Source organism: Callorhinus ursinus, unplaced genomic scaffold, assembly GCF_003265705.2.
Source record: "Callorhinus ursinus isolate GAN/ISIS: 27379988/994484 unplaced genomic scaffold, GSC_fseal_2.0 scaffold12, whole genome shotgun sequence".
Lineage (NCBI taxonomy): Eukaryota > Metazoa > Chordata > Mammalia > Carnivora > Otariidae > Callorhinus > Callorhinus ursinus.
In genome coordinates this window covers 5,687,933-5,702,695 of record NW_027397074.1, presented here as the reverse complement: position 1 = coordinate 5,702,695, position 14,763 = coordinate 5,687,933, and the positions used below count along the sequence as shown (strand labels likewise).

General features: G+C 37.6%; 2 protein-coding genes across 2 annotated transcripts in view; one reads left to right on the top strand and one right to left on the bottom strand.

Annotated features, from left to right (window-relative positions):
- LRRC17 (leucine rich repeat containing 17) overlaps nt 1-7,821 on the top strand; it is a 28,463-nt gene extending 20,642 nt beyond the window's left edge. The window contains 3 exon segments of the mRNA XM_025873244.2: nt 4,615-4,724; nt 4,726-4,771; nt 7,079-7,821. Of these exon segments, the coding sequence (XP_025729029.1) occupies nt 4,615-4,724; nt 4,726-4,771; nt 7,079-7,476 (554 nt within the window). The 3' untranslated portion in view covers nt 7,477-7,821.
- The window catches only part of FBXL13 (F-box and leucine rich repeat protein 13), a 251,573-nt gene that overhangs the window by 123,061 nt on the left and 113,749 nt on the right, over nt 1-14,763 (bottom strand). The gene's annotated exons all lie outside the window — the stretch shown is intronic.

The following is a 14,763-nucleotide window of genomic DNA, read 5'->3' as shown; positions in this document are numbered from 1 at the left end:
TTGTGCCTTTCCTGGCTGACAGATGATGAGTCAGATGGTGTGCGTAGGGTACCCAATATGTGCCAGTTTGACCACACAGACCTCAAAGATCACTAATTTTGCCTTAAACGTTGGACAGCAAGAAAAAGAAATAATAGCTTTATTCACTGGAGGACAGGCACTTGGCCGACAAAACTTAGTCTTTCAAAGGGAATATGAGATTAGTTGAAAGGCGTGTTTATGCCATATTGAGGTAAATGGATTTGCCAAAAATCCATGAAAGTGAGAGTTGAAAACTGCCTTTTAGCTTCACATTTACCAGAATAATTTACAATTTTAAGGAGTCATTTTACTTCTAAGATTGGGGCCGGGGAGAATTATGCAGGTAAATTGCTCTTAGCTGTCTCTGAAGTTAATTTCACTGCTAGTTTGAACAATGATTAGTAAGATTTTATTTGCAAAATCAGGGTCATTTATGGCTCTTTGCCTGCTATTACTGAGCCTTCAGAGTAGTCCTGACATTGCTGACAACTAAGATAGCCCACTAAATGGGAAACTTTGTGGAGAAAATTTTCCAGTTTGCTCCTCAAACTCAGCAGGTTTTGGTTGGGGAGGGGTAAGGTTTGTCAAGGGTGATAATAGAGTAAATGAGGTATTTTTTGAGTGTTCACCAGGAATTTTAAGTAGCAGCAAATAACTCCATGGTGCCTGGTCTAGAAATGGGGGCATTGACCAAATGTGACTTGTGGCCTGGGGAGATTCGTATTTATATAATCTTTATCAAAGACACACACACTTAGCATCAATATTTGCAATTCTCATTCAAGTTTAAGATAAAAGAACTAAAGAACTGTTTTTATTCATCAGTACAACAAATAAGATTTTTCCCTGTTTTTCTAAGCCATTCCAGTAAAGGCTTTGGGTTGCATTTCCTGGTTTTACTTGTGGATCCTATTTTTACCCTGTTCTTACTGCTGACAATGCCAAAGTTGGTTCTGCAATTCATAATCCCTTTCTAGCATCCACAGGCCTGTCACACTGCTTAAGTTGGGTTTCAGGGAGTTCTCATGAACATTTTTTTCTCCCTATTAATTTGTGGTTTACCCACTTCAGCTTGTCCTACAGTGGTTGCTTGGGAGGTCTCTGTCATCCACCCCATGTCCAACACAGCAGATGTGGGTTCAGCGAGCAAGTCCTGATAAACAGCCTGGTTTCCAGAACCTAGGAGATACTGCCTATGGTGGCAAGGAAGACCTGTAGTCCTTAATGGCTTTATTGGACCTTAATGAGGACTTGGGCTTTTCTTCATAGTGAGATGGGAACAACAGGAGGATTCTACCATCTGGAGGACTGGAAGCCATCTGGGAAAATGACATGATCTATGTTTTGACTGTATCACATGGGCTTAGGACACTTTGGGGATGATCCAGACAAGAGCTGATAGTGGCTTAGACCAATATGGTAGCAGCGGAGAAACTAAGAAGAGGTGAGATCCTGAGTATTGTGAAATAAAACTCTATTCTGCTTCTGAAACCTTTCTAAGAAGATGCCACAGACATTTTCAATAATTATTCCAAACATTTTTTTTTTAAGATTTTATTTATTTGACAGAGAGAGAGAGAGAGATAGCGAGAGCAGGAACACAAGCAGGGGGAGTGGGAGAGGGAGAAGCAGGCTTCCTGCCGAGCAGGGAGCCTGATGTAGGACTCGATCCCAGGATCCTGGGATCATGACCTGAGCTGAATGCAGACGCTTAACGACTGAGCCACCCAGGTGCGCCTATTCCAAACATTTAACGTCAAAAAATTCTTTGATCTGTCCTCATTTGTCTCCATGGTTTTTAATTATTACTGGGATCTCCATCTCCTTGTTTACATGTAGGACCCGAGAGAGAATATAGCTCTCCGGTTAGGGTCTTGGTGATCATAAAGGGAGGATTACCTAACTGTTGCAACATTATAATAAGTTCAAGTCTTAAAATCTTTAACCTTTCAATATATTGGCAGACAAAATTCTAGGTCAAACAGAACAATGCCTTACCAAAGACAAAAATAAGATCACTCCCTATTTTAAAAGCATTTTTATTACAAGAGTCCTTAGTATTCTTAAATCGTTAAACTCAACATTTAATTAGCTTTTATTATTTACAACGTATTATCTGTCGCTGACTATGGTAAATTACCCCAAAACTTAGTGGCTTGAAACAACACACATTTATTATCTCACAGTTTCTGTGGGTCAGGAAACCAGACCAGCTGGGTCCTCTGCTTCCAGGTCTTTCAAAAAGCTGCAATCAGTGTTTTGACCAGGACTCATACCTATGGTCTCATCTGAAGGCTCAACTGGGAAAGACTCCTCTTCCAAGCTCATATGGCCATTGGCAGAATTCAGTTCCTCAAGGTTGTTGGACTGAGGGTCTGAATTCCTTGCTGGCTGTTTGCCAGAGGCCACCCTTAATTTCTGGCCACATAGGCCTCTCCAGCATGACAGCTTACTTCGTCAAAGTCAGCAGAAGAGAGTCTGCTGGCAAAATGAAAGTCACAATTTCTTGTAACCTAATTGTGGAAGTGACATCCCATCACATTTGCTGCGTTCTATTGTTGGAAGCAAGTCACTAGGTTCAGGCCATATTCAAGGGGAGGGGTTGACACAAGGGCATATGTATCAGTAGAGAAGAACATTGAGTGCCATTTTAGAAGCTGTCTGCCACATACCATTGTTTATTTAGGATGTATTAGGCATTGTCCTAAGCCTCCACCATGAAGCTTCTATGGTGGGGAGGGTACAAAAATGAAAGCAATCAGTAAAATGTATACTATGTCTGATGGTGATGACTTACCAATTGAGGAAAAGCAGGTAAATGTAGTATTAATGTTAATGTCCAATTGAAAACTGGGAGATGTCATTTTAAATATAGAGCTAGGAAGGTCTCATGGCCACCCCAGTATACTGACTCCACCTCAGTTGTTCCCCAATTCCAACTTTACCCTTTGCCAGTCTTAAGAATTCTAGGGCAGATGGAACAGCATAAATGAGGCAGAAAGTTCCCAGGAACAGGCAACAGAGCATAGTGGATAGAAGTATATATTCTGAAGCTAGCATGTGTGTTTAAATCCTAGGGCTATGACTATGGGAAAATTGTGCCTCAGTTTCCTCATCTGTAAAATGAGAATAATAATAATACTTAGTCCATAGTGTTCTTGTCACTTGTTAGAACACCTAGAATAGTTCCTGCACATAGATATCAAGATACCGAGATCCCATCAAGAAGAGAAAGCAAATTTAGCAATAATGAGGATACTAAAGAACGAACTACCAATGCTATTCCATTTAGGACCATGGATTCTGTGTATTAAAAGAGGGAAAAAAATAAGCCTGAGTCTTTATGAAAAATATATTATGGGATAAGTCCTAAATACCGGAGTGTTTTTTTTTGTTTTGTTTTTTGTTTTTTTTACTATTTTGAAAAAATTATCAGCAATTCAATTATTCTGTACCAAAAAGGGCATTATGGATAAATGGATACCACATATTATAAGCTTATTTTACTGTACCCAGTTCAACAAATTTTATTCAGAAAGCCGTTGGGCCATGCTATTTCTCAGATGTCAATTAATCTGGACATTTTACTGCTTCTCGTTTTCTTTTGTGGAAACAGGTATGTGTCTCTTCAAAGTTTTCACTTGCTCTACTTAAAATTAAATAAAACCTTAGAATATTTTGCTAAAGATAAAGAGAAAGTACAAATACTACACTAAAATATAACATAAACACTATATATTTTTAAAAGCACGATTTAAAGAGAAACAACTAGTAAAGACAAATTAGGTGAACCCTGATTTCCTGTTCACCTGTGAAAAAGAACCTGGACTCTTCTTCCAGAGGCTTTTTCTATAGTAATAATAACAATAATACTGTTATAGTTGTTCCTGAGGAATCCAGGCATCTAGGAGTGGTGGAGTATAAACTAAATCACAAGGATTCAGGGAGTATGTGGTGATGAGGAAGCAGAGGCAACAAGTCAAGACTACGCTTTTCTCAAATTTTAGCATCCAACGAAAGGAGCAATAGGAGAGCAGCTTGAGGGCCATCAAGGTCAAAAGCTTTTTGTTCTTTTTTTAGGGTGGAGAGACCTGCGCTTTTTTGTTGGCAGAAGGAATCGAAAGAGAGGGATGAAATGAAAATACAACAAAGAGGCAAGAGTTAATAGTGAAAACCCCTAGAGCAGGTGGGAAGGGATTGGGAGGGGATACACATAGAGTGATGTGATGGGCTTCATTTCCTTTTAGCTTTTTTTTTTTCCCTAAAGCTGCCCAGGTGCTTCTAACAGACAGCCAGGAGTGAGCCCCACTGCCTTACCTGATGCCTGCTATCTTCTTGATTTCTTGCCACCACCTCAAGGACACTTCTCTGAATAGCTCAGCAAGGAGTGATACCCATTCCTCTGCGTGTGAAGCACCTGGTCCACAGGGCTTTGGTGGAGTTAGCACATTCTAAGTCTTGTTCATACCAATGTTCTTTGGCTTTAGATAATTCCATTCCCCTTTAAGAGCCGACTCTTCAACCACAGGTGGAAGAGCGACAGAGAATATGGGGTCAGGGGAAACCTCGATAACCGGAATGTTAATTTTTCAGAGCTGAAGAAAGTTCCAAAGAACATCCCTCCAGATATTGTTAAACTTGACTTGTCATACAATAAAATCAACCAGCTTCGACCCAAGGAGTTTGAAGATGTTCATGAGCTAAAAAAAATTAAACCTCAGCAGCAATGGCATTGAATTCATAGATCCTGGTAAGTTCCACAGAATAGCCCTTTAAATGGGTGATGGGTATTCTTTGATTTTTTTTCCTTATTGACAACATTTGTAGTAAATGCAATTTTAGTTTTTTTAAAAACTAAATAATAAAAAGGTTAAATTAAACATGCTGCCTAAATTAGAACTTGTTTGGCACTCAGAGAAGTATTTACCAAAATGTTGCTTTATGAAGGTTATAATATTATATACTACTAAGCAATAGTTATTCAGTTGGTCCAAATAAAAGTGTTTTTTGTAGAATAGATTTTAAAAATAAGAATATGTGGTCAGTAATATGTTAAACACATAGTGATTTTTAAAGGGAAATTCAGATTTGGCATTTTCTTTGCTATCCATTAAGTCCCAACTTGTTTAAGGCAAGACTTTTACGACTTGTTTAAAGAAAACTTGAGGGAATAGGGCACGTGGGTGGCTTAGTCGGTTAAGTGTCAGCCTTTGCCTCAGGTCATGATCCCAGGGTCCTGGGACTGAGCCCCGGGTCCTGCTCCATGCTCAGCAGAGAGCCTGCTTCTCCCTCTCCCTGCCCCCCCAGCCACTCATGCTCTCTCTCTCTCAAATGAACGAATAAAATCTTTAAAAAATGAATAAACTTGAGGGGTGCCTGGCTGGCTCAGTCAGCGGAGTGTGCAACTCTTGATCCCAGATCGTGAGTTTGAGCCCCACATTGAGTGTAAAGATTACTAAAAAAATAAATAAAACTTTAAAAAAGGTCTGCCTTCGGCTCAGGTCTTGATCCCTGGGTCCCTGGATGGAGCCCTGCATTGGGCTCCCTGCTCAGGGGGAGTGTGCTTCTCCCTCTGCCCCTCCCCCTGCCCCTGTAATGTTCTCTCACTCTCTTTCTCTCAAATAAATAAGTCTTAAAAAAAGAATTTTAAAAACTTAAAAAAAAATTAAAATAACTTGAAACTATCTGCTAAGCACCAAGCTCATAAATTAAGATAAAATGTGCTCAAGCCAGAGCCAGATGTATTTTATCTAATCCTAGATCCAGATTAATCCTCTTTCCCTTCCTTCAAATCTCCTCCCCATTTGCTAATAAGCAAAACCTCTGGCAAAAATGAGGATGGGACGTTATATAAGCACACTGGATTTGGAAAGAACTGAGAATTACTGCAATTTTGATCAGATTTGTAACATACATGCCTTCATGGTGCTACTTCAATTTGAAAAATCCTATCTATAAAAATTATTTTAATATTATTAATAATTCAGTGTTAATATCATAAATATTTTCAGTTCAGTTGTTACTTCCGCTTTTCTTACTGGTAATTTAAGACCATTAATAGAACAGTAGGATTTTAACATTGTAGAAAGTGAAAATTGAGAATGAATGTTCTGGAGCTACGAAGGCATATTGTTAGTAACATCTTTTTAAAATATTAAGAAATGATAATTTAAAATTTTCCCACAATAACAACACTATGCTACACTTACACCTTAGCCCGTATAGATGACGTAAACCTGGGGGTATCTTGAAGTTGTGAGGTCAAAAGCAATTTTCATTTCACAGTGAGTAAGAATAAAACAGAGTCATCCTTCTCCCAGTTGAAGCAATCGTCATGTTAGTGTGGAGGTCAGTCATTGGTAGCCAGTCTCCACAAAGCTAGGCCACAGTGTGAAGAATCTGGAAGCGGTGAGCCTCCTGTCTTGTTGCATGAGAACCAAAGAGTTGTAAGACAAGCATGCCTTGTCCCGGGGCCCTGGGCTTACACCCATCAAAAGTATCCATGCAATTGAGTTTTAGAGTTACCTCTAAAAGAGACTAAAATGTTTGTTATTCTATGGCCTAAGTTAAATTTATTAAAGTAGTGAATAATGGTACAACAATAACTCCATTGTAATGGGAGCACAGTCTGTAAAGAAAACTAGAGAGAAATGAGAAAACAATACAAAGATAGATAATAGTGCAAAATGGGTTTATTTCTAGTGATATTTTTCCCTCATCATTTATGAAATTCCCATGATTGCAAGGATTCCTTTACCATCCTTGAGATCTCCTGAAAGGCCTCTCAAACTCGTTTACCTGGTGTGTTTTCCTTGCTGACACATGAGATGAACTCTTGTTACCAGCAGTAGTAAGTCTTTTTTTCTCAATTCAGTCCCAGGAAAGTATTTTCTACATTAACAAATATGTGTTGAGCACCTACTGAATGTCAACCACTTTCCTGGAACAACCAGCAGAATTAAGTCTCTTATTTTTTTTGTATTTGTCCTGATAATATGCCCTACAGTTGGATGTGACCCAGCTATTCATTGCGTTAATAAATATTTTCTGTTTCTAGCTGCTTTTTTAGGACTCACACATTTAGAAGAGTTAGATTTATCCAACAACAGTCTACAAAACTTTGACTATGGAGTATTAGAAGACTTGTATTTTTTGAAACTCTTGTGGCTCCGAGATAACCCTTGGAGATGTGACTACAATATCCACTACCTCTACTACTGGTTAAAGCATCACTACAACGTCCACTATAGTGGCCTGGAATGCAAAATGCCTGAAGAGTACAAAGGGTGGTTTGTGGGAAAATACATTCGCACTTACTTCGAAGAATGCCCCAAAGACAAATTACCAGCATACCCTGAAACATTTGACCAGGATACGGAAGATGATGAATGGGAAAGAATACATAAGGATCACACAGCAAAGAAGCAAAGTGTAAGAATCACTATAGTGGGATAACTGAGAAATTGTTCTCAGGTTTTGTGTTTGCTAGACCGATGTCAGAAAACCACATGTTTACATTGGGATTAATGTGTTGCCTATTGATGCAGGATTATCCAGCTAAAGGAAGGGTCCCTTAATTAGTAGTAGTAGTATTGTGAGAATTCTAGCACTCAAGGGAATACTTTCATCCTGCTTTCCTGACTGTTGGCAGACCGGCCTTTAGTGACAATTCTGCACGGGTAAACTGCAGGATTTGGGTCCTAATGATGGCATTGGAACTTCATAATGTCCTGTATAAATGTTTTTACTGCTTTTTGAAAATAAAAAAAAAGTTGGTTCATTTTTATATGCCTTGTGATAGCTGCTGGTGCATACCTAAAGATCAAAATGAAAATATATGAACGCTTAATAAATATAATATATCATTCTCTCCCTCCGCCCTTCCCACTTTTTTTTTTTTCAGTAAGTCAGCTTATACATAGAATAAAATCCCATTTCAGATTCCTGTGCATTCTAAAATGAGGTCCTGGTAAACCCAAATTCTCAAGTACTCTTCACTGATTCTTGCAAACAACTGGCAAGCTAGACCTGAAGGAGAATTGTCACAAGCAAATAAATAGAGAATCTGGAAATTGTACTGGAGACTGGTCAGAAGATGGGACTCCAAAGAAGTTGTAGATGGTGTGAAACATTATGAAACATGAGCAATGAAGAGGTATAAACTCTAGAGAATGTGGAAATAGCACTGAGTTTTGAACAGAGTTCAGCCTAGAAAGCCACCTGCCAGTGGGAAGGGCCTAAGCTCTTCAATATGTCAAGCATAAAGCAAAGGATGAAATTAGAATTCAGGGTCAGGACTGGGGATGAGGCAGAAGCCAGTAGGAGGCAGTGATCTCAAAAGCAACCGAGTAAAGAGGTGATGTCCAAAAGAAGCCCCATGATTTGGGTTTGCAGTTTAAAATTAGCTCACCCGGGGAAACGGATCATCAGAAAAAGAGGAAATACCTGGAGAATAACTCCATCAGCTAGTGTTTTGATAGATCGCTGTGCTATTAGAAAAATTAAAATATGTATATATATATATATATATATATATATATACATATCCTTAAAAATGCCACTTTTTCCTCTTTATAGAAATTTCCCTTTCATGCTGAGTTGAATACATTTTCATTTCACATGTATATAACAAATTTAGCAACTGGTCTTACTGGATACTTGCACAAAGCATAAAAGCTGATATATGACAAATAGTACTGAGCATTTCTAGACACTGTGCTCAAAGCTTTACATATTCTATTTCTAATTCTCACAAGATCCCTCTGAGGTAGGTAATATTATCTGCCTTTTCTAGATGAGGAATCCAAGGCTTAGAGTTTAGGTAACTTGGACACAGTCACAGAGCTGGCAGGCGGCCGAGCCAGCATTCAGGTCCATCTAAGCTCTTTCTGCTGTGCAGGACTCTGCCCGTTTTACCAGTGGTTTGGATTAGGGGTAGAGACTTACACATACTCAGTCTCAATGCAAATCCTCACCTCATTCACTGTGAGGTAATAAAGGGAGCTGTTAAGTCTGTTACTAGAGTGTTAATGTTCATGAACGCTCAGAGTAACATTAAGAACACAAGACCTATTTCAGGTCTGATGGTGGAGAAAGACTAGGTGGGAGACTGAGGCACACAGTGGGGACACAAGGGTTCTAGAAAGAAAGGAGACTAAATCTGATTCAGAGAAAGGGCTCAAGTTCCTCTCTGGTTGCATTTTTGCAGGCTAGCTGGAGATTTTATTGGTTGATTTTTGTATTCAGTGTCATCTTCCAGATCTATTTGGAAATAAAGCTCTGAAATACATTGCAATAGAAATTGATCCATACCATTCAAAAGTAAGTTAGAGTTGCTAATATCTCCCAGGACCAAAATTGAAGTACATTCTTTAAAGCTTAGGATTTGCCCCTTCTTTCTATCAGAGTTTATACTTTTCAGGAAAACAGAGTTGATCAATGATGGAATGAACATTTAGGTACCTCATCTCCTGCCGATTTCTTGAGAGTTGAATAACTTGTCTTTGGACCTTTCTTCTGTTCAATAGATGATGAAGGTCAGGAGATTTAAAAAATATGTGTATTTTGTGGCAGTCAAAAATATGATAATCCTGAGATCTTCATATTTGAACATACATGTTTAAAGGTAACAAGTATTTATCCAAATACTCGAGTAATATTTGGATAAATACTCACGTTCTCTTCTGTTTGTTTTAACTTTCCTACTAGTCCTCAAATTCCCTGATTTTTCTGAAGTAAATAAGATTCACTGCAAGCTGAGGTCTCTTGAGTCCTAAGTCTGAGTCATCTCTGACCTAATGCCTGGTTATTTGAGGAAGATATTTAACATTAAGGAGTTCAGATTTTTCATTTACTAACCATTCATCCTCTGGGGCTTACGCCCAAGATCAATTAATGTCTATTTCTGAGGAATCCATTTCTCCTACTCTGGCAAACAGAAGCAAATCAGTACTGAAAATCTACTTGCCTAAATTCGATGAGACATCGAGGCTCCTCTCTTCAAGAGGTGGGCGGGGGGGTGTTGGTGAGTGGAGGGGAAAATGTAATCTGTGACTAACAAATCAGTGTAAATACTAGAGTGAATAAGAACAACACGAATGGGGCAGGGAGACTGGCAAATTACTTCATAATTCTGTTCAAAGCATTTCAATATTATATCTTATAAATTCTAGAAACATAAACATGCAACTACAGGGGTAGTCGCACGTCAAAGCTTCTTCTGAACTGCTCGTCTTACCAGTCAGTGAGTGGAGAAGAATTTCAGCCAAGTGGAGCTTCTCATCCCCAGTGTATCTATTTTACTAAAGCACAACACAACTCCTGAACTTAGAAATCACTTGTGTCCCCGTGACAAATGTTTGCTGAAGTGTTTTAGCATATACTCTGCACACTTGTCACAATATTACAGCAAGCATTTTTCTCCCCTGCCCTCAGCTACCTTTTAAACATTTTAAGATAACAGTTTAAAGTTAATTTTATTCTAAGGTTTTTGCAGACAAGGATTTTGTGTAACTCTTGTGGTCATTCAGCCAAACAGCTCAAATGATTAGCCAATACTTACCTTCAGTGTAACAATCAGAAAGTCTAACTTCTTGCCAAAAAAGTGTGTAATTCTAGACACACCAATAGATTGACTGACCTTAGCTGGGAGAAAAAATTGAAAAGCTGAAACATTGCTGAGATTGGGTTTTTATCTTTGATATACTCAGGGTAGCTGGAATTAAAACTGATTTCATTAAATAATCTTTAGCAAATTAAAATATCATTAAGATGAGATAGGTAGTACATTTACTTCCTTAGAAAGCCAAGGTCTACTCAGGCTTGCATGTTTAATTTTTTCTGTGATAAAGACTTTTGTACTAAGAAATACAGAATTACACTTCTAGATAAATGTGAATTTATTTTTTTTTATTTTTTTATTTTTTTAGAGGGAGAGGAGGTGGGAGGACAGAGGGAGATGGAGAGAGAGAATCTTAAGTAGGCTCCACACCCAGCACGGAGCGCAACACGGGGCTTGATCTCACAACCCTGAGATCATGACATGAGCCAAAATCAAGAGTCAGTCACTTAACTGACTGAGCTACCCAGGTGCCCCAGATAAATATCAAATATTTTTAAGTAGATCACAAAATATCAAAAAAGTTAAGGCAGTATTTTTGGCTATCTTGGACTAATAACTACCTAAGATCAATCGATCTATCTATCTGTGATACAATGTATGAGATATATATTACATGTATAAGATATATCATTATCTGATGTAAAGAACATATGCTATTGCATAGTACAGAATTGTTTATTGTTTGGCCCTCTCTGTATTCTCTACACAAGTTGCAACTTCATGTTGCTCATTTCCTCTCCATCCCAAACTTCCCAGTGGACTTTGTGTCTAGGCATCAGGAAAGGTATTTATGTGGAAACAGATTAAAAAACAAGAAATCTAGGGAAAGTTATAGCTGTAAATGTCAACATTTTAAAAGAATATAGACTCAAATCAGTAACCTAAATTTCCACCTTAAGAAACTAAAGATGAGCAAGAAAATCCAATGCAAGCAGGTTAATAAAGATTGGAGTGGGGATAAAATAGAAAATAGAAAAACAATAGAATCAATAAAAATCAGAGTTGATGTTTGAACACTCATGTTCATAGCAGCATTATTTCACAACAGCCAAAAGTCCACTGATGGGTGAACAGATAAACAAAATATGGTATATACAGCTAATAGAGTATTTTTCACTCTTAAAAAGGAGGGAGATTCAGATATGAGCTGCCACATGAGTGAAACTTAAAGACATGATGCTAAATGAAAGAAATCAGGCTCAAAAGGGCAAATATTGTGTGATTCCACTTATATAAGGTAGTCAAATCCATAGAGGGAGAAAGTAGAATGGTAGTTGCCACAGGTTGGGAGTAGGGGGAAATGGGGAGTTAGTATATAATGGTTCAGAGTTTCAGTTTTGCAAGTGAAAAAAAAAACTTTTTGAAAAGGTTCTGGGGGCACCTGGGTGGCTCAGTCAGTTAAGCATCTGACTTCAGCTCAGGTCATGATCTCAGCTTACTGGGATTGAGCCCCACATTGGTGGGGGGGGGTCCTCACTCAGTGGGGAGTCTGCTTGTCCCTCTGCCTCTGCCCTTCCACCCGCTCATGCTCTTTCTCTCTCAAGTAAATAAATAAAATCTTTAAAAAAGAAAAATTCTTTTTCTTTTTTTAAAGGAGGTGGATGGTGATGCACTTAATGCTATAGAACTGTGCACTTAAAATGGTTAAAATGGTAATTTTTGTGTTATGTATATTTTACCATAATAAAAAAACTAAAAAGTAGGTTTGTTTGAAATGATCAACAAAAATTAACAAACCTGTAGCTAGACTGATCAAGAAAAACGAGGGAAGACTAAAATTTCTAAAATTAGAAATGAAAGTGCATGCATTACTACTTACTTCACAGGAATGAAAAGGATTATAAGAGAATACTATGAACAATTGCACTTCAACAAATTAGGTTACCTACATTGGAACTGACAAATTCCTAGGAACACACAAGCTATCAAACTTGACTCAAGAAGAAACATAAAATCTGAATAGATCTGTAACAAATAAGGATATTAAATCAGCAATCAAAACACTTTCAACAAAGAAAAGCCTAGGACCAGATGGCTTCAGTGGCAAATTCTACCAAACATTTAAAGAATAACATCAATCTTCAAACTCTTTCAAACTATAGAAAAGGAGAAAATAGCTCCTAACTCATTCTGTGAAGCCAGTATTAGCCAACAAAGAAGCCAAAGACCTCATAAGAAAGGAAAACTACAGAACAATATTCCTTTTAAATATAGATGCAAAAATCCTCAACAAAATATTAGCAAAGAAAATACAGCAGCATATTTTAAGGATTATACACCATGAACAAGTGAGATTGTTCCCAGGAATGCAAAGATGGTTCAACATACAAAAATCAATGTAATAACAATATATTAAGAGAATGAAGAAAAAATTTTAAGTTGATGTGGAAAAGGCATTTGACAAAATTCAACACCCTTTTATGATTAAAAAAAAATTGAACAAACTAGGAATGAAAGTTTCCAGAGATACATGCCCTGCCATTTCTCAGAAACTCACCCCAGTGTTCAACCACCATTGCTAGCATGAAAATATTAGGCCAAACCAAAACTTTGAATGTTGCATCTTGAGGCCAATTTTTTTTCTTCAAAAAACAGATTTTTTTAATTCTCCATTTTTCTAGAGGCAGTGAGTTTGGGTGACTAGCACATTTTCTTTAAAGTTTTTATTTAAATTCCAGTTAGTTAACACACAGTATAATTAGTTTCAGGTATACAATACAGTGATTCAACGCTTCCATACAATACCCAGTGCTCATCGCAAGTGCATTCCTTGATCCCCATCACCTATTTAACCCCTCTCCCCACCTAACTCCCTTCTGGTAACCATCAGTTTGTTCTCTATAGTTAAGAGTCTGTTTTTAGTTTGGCTCTCTCTTTCTCTTTTTTCCCCTTTGCTCGTTTGTTTTGTTTCTTAAATTCCACATAAGTGAAATCATATGGTATTTGTCTTTCTCTGATTGGCTTATTTTGCTTAGCATAATACTCTCTAGTTCCATCCATGTGGTTGCAAATGGCAAGATTTCGTTCTTTTTTATGGCTAAGTAATATTCCAGTGTGTGTGTGTGTGTGTGTGTGTGTGTGTGTGTGTGTGTGTGTATACCCCATCTTTATCCATTCATCAATCAATGGACACTTGGGCTGTTTCCATAATTTGGCTATTGTAGATAATGCTGCTATAAACTAGGTGGCTAACACATTAAAGTTTACAATTATTTTGTTAAATCTTTATTACTAATAAAGTTATAAGTTCATTCAAGATGGCAGACTAAGCACATATTTCAGCTTTACTTTCCTACCCAAATTCCAAGAAATGATTTTTTTTTCAAAAATCTGTGATATCCCTGGAAAACAAAGCAGGAATGGTATTGGTGGATCAGACACTAATAGTTCCTAAAAATCCAAAGGCAGACATGACAAGACTGAATAAGGAACAAGCAAAACATGGCTGCTGTAAAAAAAGGAATAGTGCTATATGCCTATATAGGGTGTATGCCAGGAATAAAAGATGTAATAATATTAACACTATTCTCATTAAAAATATGAAAAAGGAGTAAAGAATGAGACAAGATGGCTTCATATCCCTGCTACTGAAAAAAAAAAAAAAGAAAAGATATAAGGATAGGAGTGAATGGAAATAAATGATCTGCCTAGAAAACCCCAAAGAATCAACTGGCAAACTATTAAAACCAAGAAAACAATTTAATATATAATCAAATACAATAACATCATATAAAAACTATAGCTCTTTTCAGCATAAGCAACCAGTCAGAATTATCCCATTTGGTATATTTTCTTTACTTTTTCAATTAAAAAAATTACAGGTAGAGTTGAAACTCCTTGGGTCACCTGGGTGGCTCAGTCAGTTAAGCATCTGACTCTTGATTTCTGCTCAAGTCATGATCTCAGGGTCGTAAGATCAAGCCCCGCTTCGGGCTCTGTGCTGGGTGTGGAACCTGCTTAAGATTCTCTTTCTCCCTCTCCTTCTGCCCCTCCCCCCCTTCTCTCTCCCAGAAAGAAAGAGAGAAGGAAAGAAAGAAAGGAAGGAAGGAAGGAAGGAAGGAAGGAAGGAAGAAAGAAAGAAAGAAAGAAAGAAAGAAAGAAAGAAAGAAAGAAAGAAAGAA